Source organism: Accipiter gentilis, chromosome 3 (assembly GCF_929443795.1).
Source record: "Accipiter gentilis chromosome 3, bAccGen1.1, whole genome shotgun sequence".
Lineage (NCBI taxonomy): Eukaryota > Metazoa > Chordata > Aves > Accipitriformes > Accipitridae > Astur > Astur gentilis.
Window position 1 is genome coordinate 42388466 of NC_064882.1, and position 16243 is coordinate 42404708.

The following is a 16243-nucleotide window of genomic DNA, read 5'->3' on the forward strand; positions in this document are numbered from 1 at the left end:
GTTTGATGGGGATTTTTGGAGCTCAGACATCTCTTGTGACAGAAGGAACCCCAGAGAAAGCATAAGCTTAACACTACTGGTTTCCAGTAAACTTGATGACTCAACAGCTTCTTGGCCTTGGGTACTTTCTTCATTTTTGGTCTTCTTCCTCCCACATCCTCTGGTAAGAAAGTCTCGTGGTAAAAGATGAGTATGCGTGTCTTGCTAAGTCACTGCAGAATACAACCAGCTAGCTCATTCCTATATTCTTAGTTTAACTACTTGCTTCTCTTATGATCTTGGCCACAGGCCATGCAGCTCTTGCATGAAAGGAATGAGGGATCTGAGATGGTGGAAGGCATTTGCTTCTAGACAGAACTACACAACCTAGGTCAACCGCAACCAGACCTTCTCTAACGCCTGCCATCCTCCCAAGGAACCTCTAGCGTGTGATACTGTTTTGCCCTGCAGCTCCTCCTGTCATGCAGGAGCGAGCTGCTCCCAGTCCCCCTCAGCCTCCAAAGCAGCCAAACAAGATGGTGGCCTGTGAGACGCTTCCGCCTCGCCTCCGCCCGTCCCTCGGCGCCGCCGAAGACCTTAGTGCGCAGGCGCAGAGGCGGCCCCCGAGCAGGTGTCAGGCCCTGCCCCATCTGCGCGTGCGCAGAAGGCTGCCCGCAGCGCCCCCGCAGGTGCAACTTGCCGCTCTGCGCTTGCGCAGAAGCGCCCCACAGGTGCCCCCTCCCCCTGTGCTATATCTGAGTACGCCGCGAACCGCACGTATAAGCGGCCGTCTCACGCCTCTTGCCTCCCTCAGATCCTTCCGCCGTCTCCAAAGGCGGCCCCTATGGCTTAAGGCTCAGCTCGCCGGGGGCAGCAGCATAAGCCTCAAGACGCGCTACGGCCTAGAACATGTTTCTTTTTCCATTGGGCCCCGTCTCTGGACCCTTGGTGGAGGTGGGCGGGCTGGCGGACTCCTTCCCTCTCAGCCTTGCGGAAGGATACTTCTTTTTTAGTCGCCATCTGCTGAGCAACGGTTTCGAGGCGCGGCCAGGAGCGCGGGCACCGCCCCTCCTGCCCAATCGCAGCGGGAGGCTTGCCGGGAGCCCCGCCCCTCCGCCGCCGGGTAGCCAATGGGAGCGAAGGATGTGAACGGCGGGGGCCGGCCGCGGGCCGGGGTGGGGGGAGGCGGGGCGGGAGCGGGCGCGCGCGCGCGCGGGCGAGGGGGTGTGCGCGAGCGCGAGCGCGGGGCCGAGTAGTATCGCTCGTCGCAGCGGCCGTTGCTGGGGGCGGAGGGGGAAGCGCCGCGTTCGCTGAGCCCGGTTGCCCGGGCGGCGTGTGACCGCGGGCTGTGCCGGGTGGGGACCGGCGGTCAGGGGCCGGGTTGTGAGGGGTGGTGGTGGTGAGGAAAGCAGGTGAGGGTAAGGGGCAAGGCTCGGGGGTTGTCTGGGCGGGAGGGGGTGTCGGAGAGGCGTCCGGAAGGAGCTTGGCCCGGTCGCCTGCTTCTCCGCCTTCCCTTCAGCTGCCGGCCCTCGGTTCGGCTTCGTGTGTGGGGGGGGAGGGAACAAAGAGGCGGCGAAGGGGGGGGCGGGGGGGGCAGGCTGAGGAGGCAGGGTGGCGGCCGGCCGGGGTGGAAATCGCTGGGAGCTGCACTGCAGCAGCTTTCTGGTATTTCCTTCCACCCGCCCCCGCTGAGGCAATGATTAACAGGACTGTGGGCAAAGAAGCATCCTGTGGGTGTCTGAGGGCTCGGCTTGAGCCGCTTGAAAAGAAGCGGGGGAGGGAAGGAGGGAGGGGGGGGAGGAGGACGGGGAGAGGAAGAAGGAAGCAGCGCAGCTCCCGCCCGCCGCGGCTCCCTGTGAGGAAAGGCGGGCGGGGGGCGAGCCCGCCGGCGGGGCTCGGAGCGCGGCCTGCCAGCTGACCGACGCCTTGTTTCGTTTTGTTTGTTTTTGGTTTTTGTTTGTTTGTTTTCTCTCTCCTCCTTCCGTCGGTTTCCTCCCTGGAGGCCTCCCGATGAGTTAAAATGGTGCTGAGGCTCGAGGGGAGCTGGTCCCTGCTGGTGGGGAAGAGGTTCCTCAGCCTGTCAGAGGAAGACGACAGGTCGTGGGACACCAGTCGCATCTCGGAATGGCCCTGGAAGTCAGGCAGGATCCGAGCCGTTTCACACACGGACATATCCAAACAAGACCTGAAGGTAACCGGAAACTTTCAAAGAGACCTTCTAAAACGAGACTGCTTACCCTGGGACCTGGAAACTTCATGTGCGTGCATGCGTGTGGGTGTGTGTATACAGACAGATTATATATATATATACACGCTGTTGTTGGGGGAGAGAGGTCGTCTTGGTCAACTTCCCTGCTTAATGTGCTTGAAAACATATGCACCTCTGGCTAAAGCCCCCAGTGTGCTTGTACTAATGCCGGAAATTATCTCAAGCTAATTATAAGTGTGCTTTCTTCCACCAGCATTTTGAACTTCAGGTTTTTATTGCACCTGCTGTGCCTAGGTTTTATTTCTGTGTATTTCCTAAATGTGATTTAAGATCTTGTCAGTTGTGAAAGATTTTTCTTTTTCCCAGAGGTGAAACCGAAACTCTTTTATGTTGTTGGGATTGGTGACTTTTCTTTCTTGCTCTTTGGAGTAGCTGGTAATGAAGTACTTCTACTGTCTTGAAAGACGCACCAAATTCTTTTACGGTGTTGGAGGTTTCTTGGACTCTTCTTGTATGGTGGTCACTCCTTAATGATTACCAACGGCATTTTTGAACACAATCAATTATTGCAAGCTTAGCGTAATTTGTTAACTATGTACTTTGGCTGGAAGTCAAGCGACTTTCACAGTTTGACTGTGAAGGTCTTAAGGGGCTATTTGGCAACTGTAGACAGTAAAACTATTCAATCATGTCTGGGCAATTACTACAGTATACAAAGTACTTGCTCAGGACAAAACTCTGTTATAGTAACTGCATCTTGTTACGTGGTCATCTTATTTGTTTCTGCGAGGGACTTTGGTGGCAGGCTGTTCTATGACAGCAAGAACAGTACCATCTTTCAATTAAAACTGCTTCCTTGACCTTTTTGGTTTTTTTTAATGAGAAGAACTTTGTAACCTCAGGTTAACTGAAGAAACACCTGCTCCTTGTCAAACAAGATGAAACAGTAGGTGTTTCTAACTCTTCTTTGAAAGTGTAAACTTTGTTAGGAAGAGTCCAAAGTTGTTGGAGGCCGGGCTTCTTGTTGTGGATCTGCGGCAGGGGTGGAGCTTTCTCCATCTTTGGCCAGCGGGGCTGTGCCCATGCCGTACTTGGAGTGAGGAGGAGAATGTTGCTGCTGCAGAAAGCTCTTCTTAAGGTCCTTCTCTGGGACTTAAAAGGAGGAGGAGCAGGTGCTGTTGGGGACTTCACTGTGAGTCATGTAACTGGTTACGGTTCTGCCAGAAGCGATTGACTTAATTAATTCTCCAGTAAAAGTGTTAAAGAAGTTGCAAAGTAGACAACTGAGGCGTGGAGAGCTTTTGTACCAAAACACATGCCATCTCCTTCCCTCTCTCGCAGCTCTGTGGGAAAGTAATGTATAGTTAGACCAAAATAGTAATGGATTTGGGGGGGCGGGGGGAGCCTCTAAAGGAGTAGAAATATTTAATCTCTCAAATTTTGCTTTTTGTATAGTGTCAGGAACAAGCTACAGAATATAAAGCCTGTCAACTACTTCTGAAAGTGTTTTCTCAACTGTATTTTCCTGTTTGTGCAGTGTTGATACTATAGACAAAACAAGCCGTTCTGGTACTTGTGTTATTTGCTTATCTCTTTCATTGTTTCTGTGAACTTCAAAATGACTAAATTAATTTCTGCATCCATTAGTTTTACGACTCCTGTCTGTGGTAATGCTGTTTTGTGTGCATGCTTTTACTTGCCTTTCACCTTAGAGGGAAGCTAAACACAAGGGAATGTTTCTAAGATTCACTCAGCCGAGGTTTTTCTGCTGATTAGGGCAAATTACTTAAATATATTTAGACTGGATTGTTATATTTTATGGGAGGAGGGAGTGATTTTTCTGAGAGTAGTGTTCTCTACCAGGACACTCCAATATTCAGGCAAAGTTGTATTTGTGGTCTTTCCCAATTCTTTGCTGATCTCTTCATCTTGCCTATGAAAGAAGGGTAATGCCATCCCAAAGAAATTGGTTAAGATACCATGTCTTTGCTGTGAAGTGACAACTGTTTTCCTCTTGAAAAGTTTGTCTAGCTGCTTCAGAGATTCATAAAGATAAATACCAGTTAAAAGCAGGCAGCAAATGACCTTCTTCACATTATATAATTTGATCACTTTACTGGCTTACTGTCATTTGTGCTTTCAATAAATTAACTAAAGTTTTTCTTCGGGACTTGTAAAATATTTCTGGAAAAACAGCTTGTTTATTCAAGTATTCTATTTTACAGTTTGTGGGAAATGCATGTTGCCACTATACCACTGTATACAGTCCTTTCGTGTTTTAGGGGTTTTTCTGTGTGTGTGTTTTTCCCTGTTTGTAAGCACTGGTGGCAGAGTTAACACATTTAACTGTCCTTGAGCAGAAGAGAACTTTGAGATAGGAAGGTTGTAGAGTTAAATAAGAATATTTATGTTTTATGCAACAGTAGTGATGACAAACCAGTTAACGTTGACTATCACTTACAAAATACTAGGTCAGCCTGGGTTGCTTTAAGTGGTTGCTTGATTGTGTGATAGAGAGGCAATAATCGTGTTTGCATTTAAGGACTTCCAGTGGGTTTGGGGTTTTTTTTGAGGAAATTGGTGTTTATTCTTTTCCCTGTTGTATGTGTCTGAATTTTATGGTTAGTTGCTCTTTCACTTTGTTTCATTTCTGTAGATTTGTGTAGAATTTGATGATGAGTCATGGGAAAAAAGAAGATGGATAGAAGTCTACAACCATAAAATGAAAGCATTCCTGGTGGAGCAAAAGCTGGTACTGGCTGAAAGAAAATCTCAAGCCAATTCTATGTCTCCTGTCCAGTGGCCTGCAATGGCAAGTATATGCTTGGCCTTAACTCACTTTGTTTCTGCAGTTCCATCTTCTAAGTACAATGTTGTTACAAGTGTGAATTTCTCAGGTACAGGTTTACTCGTGTACTCTTAAGGGAGACTAAACCTCTTTGTACAGCTGGAGCTAGGCAGAGCTTGTAAGCATTTTAAGTTGGTATGTTGTGGCTAGAGATACTTTTGCTTCCCTCCCAAACCACTATTCTGTACAATGTTAATTCTTTCTTCCTCTAGTCTCATGTTTCTTCCTTCTTTCATGAAATTGCAGTTAAGAATAGAGAGAAAAAGGGTAAATAATAGGTTTCTAAGGATAGCCTGTATTTTTATCTTGAATTCTTGCTTTACTGTGCCTCAAGTACTGTTAATTCTTCGGTGATGTTTGATCTGAGACAAAAATAATTTGAATGACTCTTATGAGATGGCTGCCTGGCACAGAGGACTTGAGACTTGGATTTTGTGCATATAAAAACCTGAGCTACACTGTGCAAGCCAGAGAACTAAGCTTTCTGTAACTGCCATGCATGGCTGGCTAGGCAAATTAGCCAGTACAAGTGAACAGGGAATATTTCTTAATGTATTCAGCTAGTATAGTTTTACTGGACTACTTTGTATATTGCTACTCATAAAAGTAGCTGTGAAGTAAATGAAGATGTAAACTTTCTGTATGTTAATTATGCTGAAGTTGTAGTCCATGTTTTAATGCTCTTAACTTTGCTAGGTAGAAAGTACATAGTGTAATTCATACTGCTGCATTTTAGCTGAGCTTTTTTCTTAAGGCTAACCTAAGCAGATATTTATTGGAAGTAGGGCCAAATATGATGGGAGAAGTGGAAGGATGAATCCTTAATTTTATTTCCTGACCTGTGCATTAATATCAGCAGTTCTACTAGGAGGTTTTGCTGACACAAGGTTCTGAAAACCTGCTTATTTAAACTTAGTTGTTGTCCCTTTCCAAGTATCTGAACATTTCTTACTGGATACTTGTCTTCAATTTATGCATAAGGTCTTCCTCATGATGTATTTGACGTGTTAGTTCATGCAGTGTACATGTTCCAAAGCTTATTTAGCAGAGGAATGATGTAGGATAAAGTAAAGTGCAATACTGGAGCTTGCCTTGGCAAAAAAGACTACTTCTCCCTTTGCCACCGCACAAGGCAGGAAAGAAGGGGTCACAAGAGGTGTGTGGATTAATTATTTAAATCTTGATTACAACATATTGATTCAAGGAAGTGGGAGAGTATCTTTCTGACAAATGGAATAGCTTTGCAGAACTTTTGTAATGCCTGGTCACTCCTGGAAAGACTCTTGTTCCTCTTCTGGTGATACTGTCCCTTTGCCAATGCTGTCCTAACTGAAGTGAAAACAACAAAGGGGAATAAAGTCTTTGTTTGCTTGCTTGTTCAGTCCTTCAGAAACCCAAACCCATACTCTATCAGAATGATTTTTGGTTTTTTCTGTTAAATAGGGCACCAATGTACCTTTCCCCATAGGCAGGAGTTATTCTTGTCACTTCTGATCTTCCAGACTCCTGATGCCTACCCACTCAGAGCTGTAACTGCAGGACTAGACAAAATTTAACCTTAAACTTATTAGGAAGAGTTCAGAAGCTTTTAAAGGAAATTTTTGTTTCTTGTCTGTTCTTAAAGCCTTTGGTATACCTGAACACAACTTCATCATTGTACTGCAGTGGTATAACAACTATGAGGCTATCCAAGTCATTGTACATGCCTAAATTAAGGCTTCAGTGTATTATCAATGTTGCATGAGCTTTGAGAACTTCAATGTAAGCCATGCAGCAGGCCTTCATTGATTTGCTAGTTATTCCCCAATCTACCATAAGGAGGGTTTTTCATTAACATATCTACAATTAGAACTCTTAGTATAAGTAAATTCTTCATGTTGAGATGAATGATTAATAATTGTTAATGACAGCCACCTGAACTGAATTCTAACTCATTCTACTAAATGAAATTAATTTCAAGTATAGCCTAGTACCTCCTTTATTAGGCATGTATTAGAATTTTATTAGAAACTTGCTTTGTTTCAAGAGTTACATGTAGATGTGGTATCTTAACAGAGAAATAGATGCAAAACTGAAATTTTTAAAATGCAAATGAGGAATGATGAGATCTTACTGTCTTTCTAAGAAAATGTCTATCACTTTTCTAGACTTACAAATCCTTAGTGGACAAAGCTGTTTTGGGATCAATGGTTTCAGTACGCTATCTTGGTGAAGAGAGATGTGTTTTTCTTTCTAAGGACCTTTTGACACCCATTCAGGTAACCTTGTATAGCAATGTAAAGGTGGAAGATAAATCTTTTATCTTGGTATTTAAGTTATGTCAAGTCAATACATTCTAAATGCAAATTTTAGGTGGGTTAAAACTTGGAGTAGGTGTTTATTGCTGTAACTCAAATATCATTTCTGAATGTAATGTGTCTGTTGATTAAAAACCTGAAGCCAATCCAGGGTGCGGCCACTTAAGAGAGCTGGATGAGGGAGTGTGCTAGGACAGTTATTCAGCTCAGGTGACAGCAATTGCATTATGCTGATGGTGGGGATAATCTGGAATAGTTTCCCTTTGTTCTTGTGAGCATAACTGTCTTTACTGTGAAGGGAGTTGCATGCCTGGAATAAAACTTGCTATCTAATAGAAACACATCACTTCTAAACAAATGAAGAATTGGGCAGGATGTAAATGAGATGGTTGAAATATAGTCCCTTTATGGAGCACCAGGAGGAAAGTTTGTTAGTGAAAATTAGGGAGAGATGTGTTGAAACAATTGCCCTGTGTGACTGACTGGTCAGACATTTTAAAGAATAGTATGTGCTAATGATGGATTTATCTTTTCAGGAAACTACTCTCAAGACCTATAAAGAGTCTGAATAAAACTAGTAATAGATGTCACATGTTGAGACTGCTCCTAGTGCCATCATTAGTGTTCTACTTTGACCTGTTAACAGTCAGCAAGTAGACAACTCCTCTTGAGAAGCTAACAAAAGAATCACTTAAAGTTGTAGATTGTTGTCTTGCCTGTGTTGGCTCAACAACAGAGTAGAGATTTCTTCATGTAGAAGCCTTATCTCAATGCTGCAGCAGAGAAGATTGCTTTTCTGGCATCTTGAATAACAAATTCTTGATGACGAGCTCTTCAGCCTTCTGCTTACAAATACCAGAGCCGTGCTTAGGAGAAAGAAAAAAACAGACACAAACCCCCCTTTTTTTATTAGCACTCTGAGTCATTGGTAAAAACTTGCTGTAAACTTTCCATTTCAGAATCAATTTTAAATGTTGTCAAGCAGCTTGTTTTAGATAACAATAGAGGAAAAACCCCTAAAATTTAAATACCTGATGCTGAATAATTATGAGTGATTTAGATGTAGCTGACTTTTCATTCACATGAACATCTTATAATGGTGTCTTGACGTAGACTGGATTCTGGCATTATTAGCATAAGTAGAAACAAAGTTTAAAATATTTGCATTTACATCTGCTCAGGACCACTTACAAGTTGCTGCTTCTGAAAACTTAAAATCCTAAATTAAAAAATGGGTCATTCAGTTAAACTTAGTGCTCATTAGCAATGTAGTTAAACAAAGCTAGATCATTTTCAGAACAATATTAAAGTGGACCTGGAGAGCTCACTTCAGTCTGGCTTGCAGATGGTCGATCCATTGGTAAGGAAATGTCTGTCTCAATAAATACAGTGTCCTAGGAGCTAAAGGTACACTGAGTAATGAGAAACTTGTTGGACTTGTATGAATTGCTATTTTGTTTCTAAATATTATGGGGTTTTGTTAATCAAAAACATTATCCTTAATACTAACTTCTATATTATTTTTTTTCCTCAACAGGATGTAGACAGTTCCAGGCTTCCTCTTAAGGATGATCAAAATGTTAACGAAGAAATTCAGGCTTTGGTTAAGAAACATCTCGACGAAACGCGCTTGGTGCAAGGTACGAGCATACTCTGTAGCGGAAAACTGGCAATATACAGTCAAGTCAAAAGGGAGATCTTTGCAGTGATGCTGTGAATTACAGTCATCTGGTTTAGGGATAAAAGCTTTTTTAAAATACTGATTCCACTTTCACAGCAGTGAATGCAAAATGTGAAGGATTATAGAGATTTAAGTTTCAAATATCTCCTTTGTAAGAGTGTCTACATAATTTAGGCATGTATAGATGGCCTGACACTTGTGAAAGAGATATCAAATTTGTAGCAGTTGTCACTGAAGTTATTTGGAGTTGTTTATTGTTTCAGTTAGCTTGATTTTTATTTTTTTCAGTCTGCTGCTTGTTTATATAAAAGCTTGGAAGTTTTTATAGAGACTACTTTTTTAGTCAAGTTAAAATTGTTAGGTTTAGATTTGCCAGCTTTAAATTCTTAATTACTGAGTTCATACAAGCATATCTGTAGTCATGTGCTTGTATATGCAAGAAATGTCTTATAGAAAGGTAAATATTGCAACTTCGAGTTGTCATTTGCAGTACTGTAAAGAGTGAAAAATTCACATCTAATCATTGAATCTTCGTTTCCATGTCCACTGATACGCTTCTCTCTCTGAAATCTGGAGGTCAGTCTGGCCTCTGTTGCATGTCTTAACCTCCAGAAAACTTAATTGAACTATTCCAGGAAGGAGGTAGCTGGAAAAGTTTTATCATGCTTTTTTTTTAATCCCCACAGCTGTGTGGAAGTTTTCTCAAGGTTCCCAGGTTTTTTTGTTTACTTGCATCTTGCATGCAGTACTGTTCAGAAATTCGTGTTGGTAACTGTGGTGATCGTCATGCTTCCTTTTTCTTAAGCTCCCTTTTCTTGTATTTTTTCAATTTTTAAGGTGGAAAAAATATCATTGGTTCAAAAATTAGAATTTATAGCCTGGATCCATCTACTCAGTGGTTCACAGCAGTTGTCGTCAATGGTAATCCAGCTACAAGAACTCTGGAAGTCAACTGTCAGGAGGTAAGAACCAGTTGCTGTGGGTTTACAAATGGAGATGGGGAATGGGTGAGAACTTGTATTTATATCCCCACCATTTTTAATTCTGTCCTTGCTGTAATAAGCTTTAAAAAAAAAATTGTGATCAGTGTAATGCAGAATAATCTATTACCCTAAAGTGTTTCTGTATGCTGCTGGTAGAATTGTCAAATAACAAATGGTCTTCCACACAAAATGAGGGAGATCTGGAATTTTTATTTGAAGATGTAAATGTATAATCCTGGTTTCATTGCTTTCTATGCTGTGTAGACAGTGCTCTGAAGTACCAATTTATATGTGTGTTTTCATGCAGAGACACTGTCACAGCAATGTATTGTTAAATTCAGCTTAGTATTCAAAGAGCCTAAAAGTTAAATATCTGAGGTTAGTCTATACCACAACAGCTAAGTAGATTAAACAGTAACTTTCACTTCTCTAAATGGCTACTTCTCTATTTTTGTTCCTTTGCAAGATTCCAGCTTTAAAAACTCTTGATCCAGAGTTAATTCATGTTGAAATCATATATGACAACAATGGAAAATGTGGTAAGAGCTATTATTGTTTGTCCTTCAAACACTAAGTAGCCTATTTTTGACAAATAAACTAATCTTGATCAACTTCTCTTCCAGATAAATCTAAAAGAATTGGGGGTGTGAAAAGGAAGTCATCTGAGAATAGTGGAAGTGTTGATGCTAAACACACAAAATCTTCTCCTGAGGTAATGTCTTACTATGTTATGTGACTGTTACATAATGGTTATGACATTTCTCAGAACAGCCTTAAATAAGGATTAGATAGGAAAGTGGAATAATAAATATAATCCCTGGGAGGGTGTGTTGAGTTCTTTGAAACTTGTCTAGGCATGGGTAAAACATCTTGCCTTGTGATAATCGGAGAAAAAGTTACTGAGCCTTGAAGCTTGTATTTTTTAACTGTGCTTTTTGCTTCTGCTTAGAAGTTAGCCTGCCTGGTCATGTATTCTGTACTGGGAGAAAACGTAAAGCAGTTCTCAAGTTTATAACCTTTGCTTTTCATGTTCTTTCTTTAACTATTTTGTACTTAAACCCAAAACCTTCAGCTACACTTGCATGCTTTGAGGATTCAAGCTACGCAAGCAGCAGTCTGGAAGGATGTTGTTTCAGTACAAAGAGGGAATGTGACTACTTTTCTAATACTTCCGTGTCTACATTTATTTGGTTTGTGAGTGACCTGCCAAGTATCACTGAGATCTAAAAAAACTGCCTCAAAGGTCAAAAGATGATCTGGGTAACTTAAGTATAGAAATGCAAATGAAAAATAATGGCTTGGCTGTTACACTGTTGAGGAATAGTACTTCAAAATTGCCCTGTAATTTTGTCCCAGTGTTTCAGACCAAAAAATTGCATTTTAGGTGGGAGTAGCCTTCTGGAAGCTCTAGAGTGGTGGCGGGGTGGGAAGGTTGGGTTTTGTTTCGGTTTTTGGGGGCTTCATGTTCTTGGCTTCTGTGCAGTCAGTCCTGGGCTGAGTCAACTGTGTAGATCTGGCTAATGACTGGATATTGTTATTAGAAATCTTTAATGGCTTCACAAAGATACGGCATGAGGTAGCAAGTACAGGATAAGATTCCTCAATGAAAAGAGTGATCTAGTATTTACTGCAGAGGAAAAGCACGCAGCAAATTTGCATGAAGTAGGTAGTGCATTGCAGTCAGACTCTGCTTATGTTGTTTCTGTAGCTTGTGCTTCAGTACCTTGAGCATCTTTTGGGTGCTCAGTTTGCCATTCTTTAGCTTTCTGCATATTCAGCAGCCTGCTTGATACACGCAAAAGGTGGTCTTTATTTCATATTCCAGATGTCCTGCAGAAGAGTTACCATGATCTGAATTTGTAGGTTGTTTCACCATTGTTCCTTAAAGTAGTGAAGTTATTTACTTTTAATTTTCTAGTCTGCCTTCCTTCGAAGGGCTGGATCCTTTATCACTTTTGTACTCTTTGGGAAATGTTTTGCAACTATTTTCTCAAAATGGTTACAAGTGAGCGTACTTCCTAATAAGGAAAGCAGATGCTCTGTTTCTCTGATTTTGGTGGATGTGAATATATGGGAGTAATAAGCTGAAGCCCTGTTTTTTTGTTTTACTTTGTGTGTGATGGTACTCTGATTTCTAATATGGAGTTAATTAATTCAATCATTTTTTTGAGAGCTCCTCTCGATGCCTGACAGCTGTGTTATACCAAAGCAGAAAGGAAATATTTTGGAGTTGATGGTAATGAGTCTGTAGTGTAACTTACTGCTGGAAGTTGAGCATGTGGGAGTGGAATATGGATGTTGGAGCTGAGGAAGGACCCCCACAGGAAACTACTGTTTTTAAAGATGCTTGCTAATTTGGTAGACCTGTTGTATTGCTAAAAGTATTGTAGGTTTGTGAGGCTGGTGATTTAATCAGCACAGGATTTCTTTACTTAACACTTTCTAGAATCTCAGTACAAAGATTTTCTCACTACAAAGAAGTCCGCATCTAGATTTTTGGTAATGTTGTCAGACTAACTTTGCTGTTTTAATTTTCTCCAGGATTTTCAGATGAGCTCTGAAAGCTATTTCTGAGTTCTGATTACTGCAGTTATTTTAGAAAGATCATTGCACTGGCAGTTATGAAGAATGGAGCTTTCTATCTTCCTTTCCACCTTGTTAATACGTGTTTCCCCCCAAAAGTTTGTTGTTAATTGGGGGAGAAGGAATTAACATGAACAGTGTTTCGTGGAACCTATAAGGTTTAAAAGGACACTCTGTCTTTCTATCTTATGGACTTCAGTGAGCTTTATTAAACATGGTGGGAAGAGCATTAATGTATTTTTCTTTTTAAGCTGAACCCTGCAAAGCAACATTTCTGTTATCCTCAATTTTCCTAACTGTTAAAATCTCCCTTACAGGTTTCTCCCAGTCAGGGACATGTGCAGTCAGTGCCAACCGTGTTGGGTGAAGCATTGCTAGGATGTACTCCTGCTAATAAAGACCAAAGGCATCAAGGCCTGCCCCTGCCGGCTAACTCACCACCCAATCTTGGTGCAGAAACTCCTCAGGGGTAAGGAAGCACTTTGTGCTTATGCAGACTTTTTTTCACTCCAATTCTTAGCAAAACAAACTCAGAGGTCATTTTAAGAACTGCAGTAACTAGTCTTCTGTAATATTGACACAGAAGAGTGTTAGACTTAATTGCCGTGGGTACATAATTTACTTATGCCATATTTTTCTTTTTTATCTTTGAGGTAGTTGCCCTTCAATGTCACAAGCCAATGTTACTGCTTCATTGTACCCATGTGTAAACTGATGGGTTTTACATAGGTGTGGTGCCTACTCTTTGTCAAACACATTCCTGCCCACCTCCCAAGAAAAATAGAACACATTCAGGCAGGTGTCTTGTACAATAGTTTCTTGCAGATCAAGTACAGGTCCGTAATTATATTTCTATTGAACACCAGTGTCTTTAAACTTTGTTATCCCCAGTTCTGTCACAAAAATGAACATGATGGTAGAAATGGTGTGACAGGAAAACTCGAATTTTGTATATTACTTTATAAGAAGTAATATAGGGTTTTTTCCCCCACTTACTTTTGAGTATATATCTCAAGATAAATGCAGAAACAATTTTTTTCATTTAGGCTTTTTGTGGGGGACTGTTTTTGTCTCCAGTATAGACTTACAGTGCCAGCCAGAAGTTCCTTCGAGTATTAAAATCTTGTCACACAGACATGAAAGTGAAATGCGTTTAGTTATACAGCTGTTGCATGGAGAAAATGAGAAAGTAGCTGTTTAATTGTGAGAGAAGGTAGTGGAGTAGCTGCAGTACCTAAATTTTTGTGTGCCTCTATATGCGTACAGCTTTATCATTCTGTCCACTCTTAAAATCAAAACAACAAAAAAACCCCAAATCTCAAAACCACAAACCTATTTAACCTCACACAAAATTTAAAACCTTGGAACATCAGAATTCAAAGTATATAATTAAATTTCTTCTTTCAAGCTTTAAATGTGATGAGATTGAGCAGCTGATGCCCTGATTTGTTTGACACCTTTTTGTTTGTCTAATTATTGCATGTTGTGTGTTTCAGCACATGTAGACGAAGCTTGCCGGAAACTCATCCGTCTTGTCTTAATACTGGAATTAAACCATTGAAGGAAGATCTGATGGCCTTTCCTAAAGTGGGGTTTATATCTAAAGAACAAACGGAAAATCTTAATGATCAAAATGGTAAATATACCTCTTTGACAACATCAAGATCTTCATCTTTGGCTGATTCAGCTAATGAAAAAGGAACCAACCTGAAAAATACAAATGAACCTCTTATGAAGCCCACAACAAACTTTCCAAAAGAATGCATTTCTGTAAAACAGTTGCAACATATTAACTCTTCCATAGCAATACCCAGAGTCAGTAGCACTGTTGAACTGCAGCGGACTTTAGATTGTAGACCCTCAACCTCAGATGCTCATCATCACTCTTTTACCGAGTCTGGAGTTAAATCACAAAGCAATTGCAATAGCCAGAACAGCCACAAAGGAAACAAGATCGACGAACTTACAGACATGGAATTTTTTATTAGAAGAAATTCAAATGAGATTGTTTATGACAGAAATGAAAATGAAAGCTTTTGGACTGGAAGTGCCAAGGTCCAGGATAATAGTAAGTATTTTTAAAATTTCCTGTCATTTGAAAGTCCTTGTAGTTGCTGTTTATCTACATACAAGTAGGTCTTTGTAATGTATGCAAGATGAGTAATGTAAATTGTGTGAGTGTATCTGGAATTGGAGTCATCTGTGGGTTATTTTACAAGAGGAATGCAATAAATTTGAGAAAAATGTCCTTTCCTGATAAAGGAAAAGAACTTATCAATAATTTCTAGAAATAAGTTGTTGCAAAATGTATGCAAGAACAGAATGGCAAAATGGGTTACAAAAACAAAGTTCTGTTTGGAATGCAATGCTGATGGCATAATGAGTGGGGGGTTTTTTTAGCAGTGGCCCTATATTTTGTAAGCATGGTGAGAGATGGAAGCTGTTCTCAGCAAAACTTTGTCCAAGAGGGGCTTTCACTGAGTAACTGTTCCGAAAACAAAACTGACAAAAAACCCAAGTAACAACAACAAAAACATCAAAACCCACCCAACCCCAAAACAACCCACCTTGTTTCTGTTTTCTGTGGCCCAGTTCCACTTTGTGAGCTTTCAAGTTCTCTGCATGGGACAGAATGGGAAAGGCTGTAGTTCTTTAGGGAGCTGGACTCCTGATGTTACGTGTTGTGCTGTGCATCAGGCGGTATAGCTGATCATTCAGGGTTCTGGGAATCTCCCTACACACCCACCTCTTTTTTTTTTTAGTTTCCAATCTCATGTTGCTTGGTCTTGGATTACCATGTGCTATTCCATAATTAACAAGGGTACCCAGCCAGCCAAGCAGTCACTGTTGTTCCCTGCTAGGCCTCACCTGCAATGTGGAAGGAAGAGAGAGGTTTGGCATCTCTTATAGTAAGATGTTGAAAGCTGTTGCATTGTGAAATGTGAAAACAGGACTGAGAAATGGCCAGGTTGTATTTTTATCTTCATCGCTTGTCAAATGTGGTTGCGTCATGCCCTGGTCTACTCAGTGCTCAGGTACTCCAGCCCTGGTGGCTGAAGAACTTGCATTAAAAGCAGACGCTCTTTCAAAATGTTCCTCTGTAGAGGAGTGAAAGGAGCTGTTAAACTTGGGTCTGCAGACTATGACTCCAGTGGAACTATAGCTTGAGAAAGTTTCTGCTGACCTGAAAAGAGGTTTCTGCCAACTGCAAATGTTTTAGCTAACTTTGTTTCAATGTAATGTGAAACTTATAGGAAAAGTTGACATGGATCTTTCACTAAAGTACATTTGCTTGCACCTTTATATGAGAAACTGAAGGTTGTCTAATCTACACTACTCTTCCCTGCAGTAATTGTTCGGAAGTCAATTTTAGCAGATGCTTCTAAAGTGAAGAAGCTGCAGCAAAGTGGAGAAGCATTTGTACAGGATGGTTCCTGCAATAATATTGCACCTCACCTGCATAAATGCAGGGAATGCCGTTTGGACAGTTACCGGAAGAACAAAGAGCAAAGAGACTCCACTGTCTTTTGTCGATTCTTTCACTTTAGAAGGTAAGAACAATTTTGACTCAGTATAGACCTTTATATTATTTCAATGTGGATAACGTGCCCCATGTCCGAGTTGGACATCTGACCTTTTTTCCTTTTCTGGAAAGGGGGCTGT

General features: G+C 41.2%; 1 protein-coding gene across 4 annotated transcripts in view; it reads left to right on the forward strand.

Annotated features, from left to right (window-relative positions):
• The first annotated feature begins 1227 nt into the window (after positions 1–1227).
• The window catches only part of KDM3A (lysine demethylase 3A), a 31705-nt gene continuing 16689 nt past the window's right edge, over positions 1228–16243 (forward strand). The window contains exons 1-11 of one of the 4 annotated variants that reach the window (XM_049830992.1): positions 1228–1391; positions 1982–2170; positions 4845–5000; positions 7184–7294; positions 8871–8973; positions 9852–9976; positions 10464–10536; positions 10621–10709; positions 12898–13049; positions 14077–14648; positions 15930–16131. In XM_049830992.1, coding sequence (XP_049686949.1) covers positions 2000–2170; positions 4845–5000; positions 7184–7294; positions 8871–8973; positions 9852–9976; positions 10464–10536; positions 10621–10709; positions 12898–13049; positions 14077–14648; positions 15930–16131 — 1754 coding nt within the window. In that variant the 5' untranslated portion in view covers positions 1228–1391; positions 1982–1999. The other 3 variants (XM_049831003.1, XM_049830983.1, XM_049831012.1) reach the window with 3 other exon arrangements.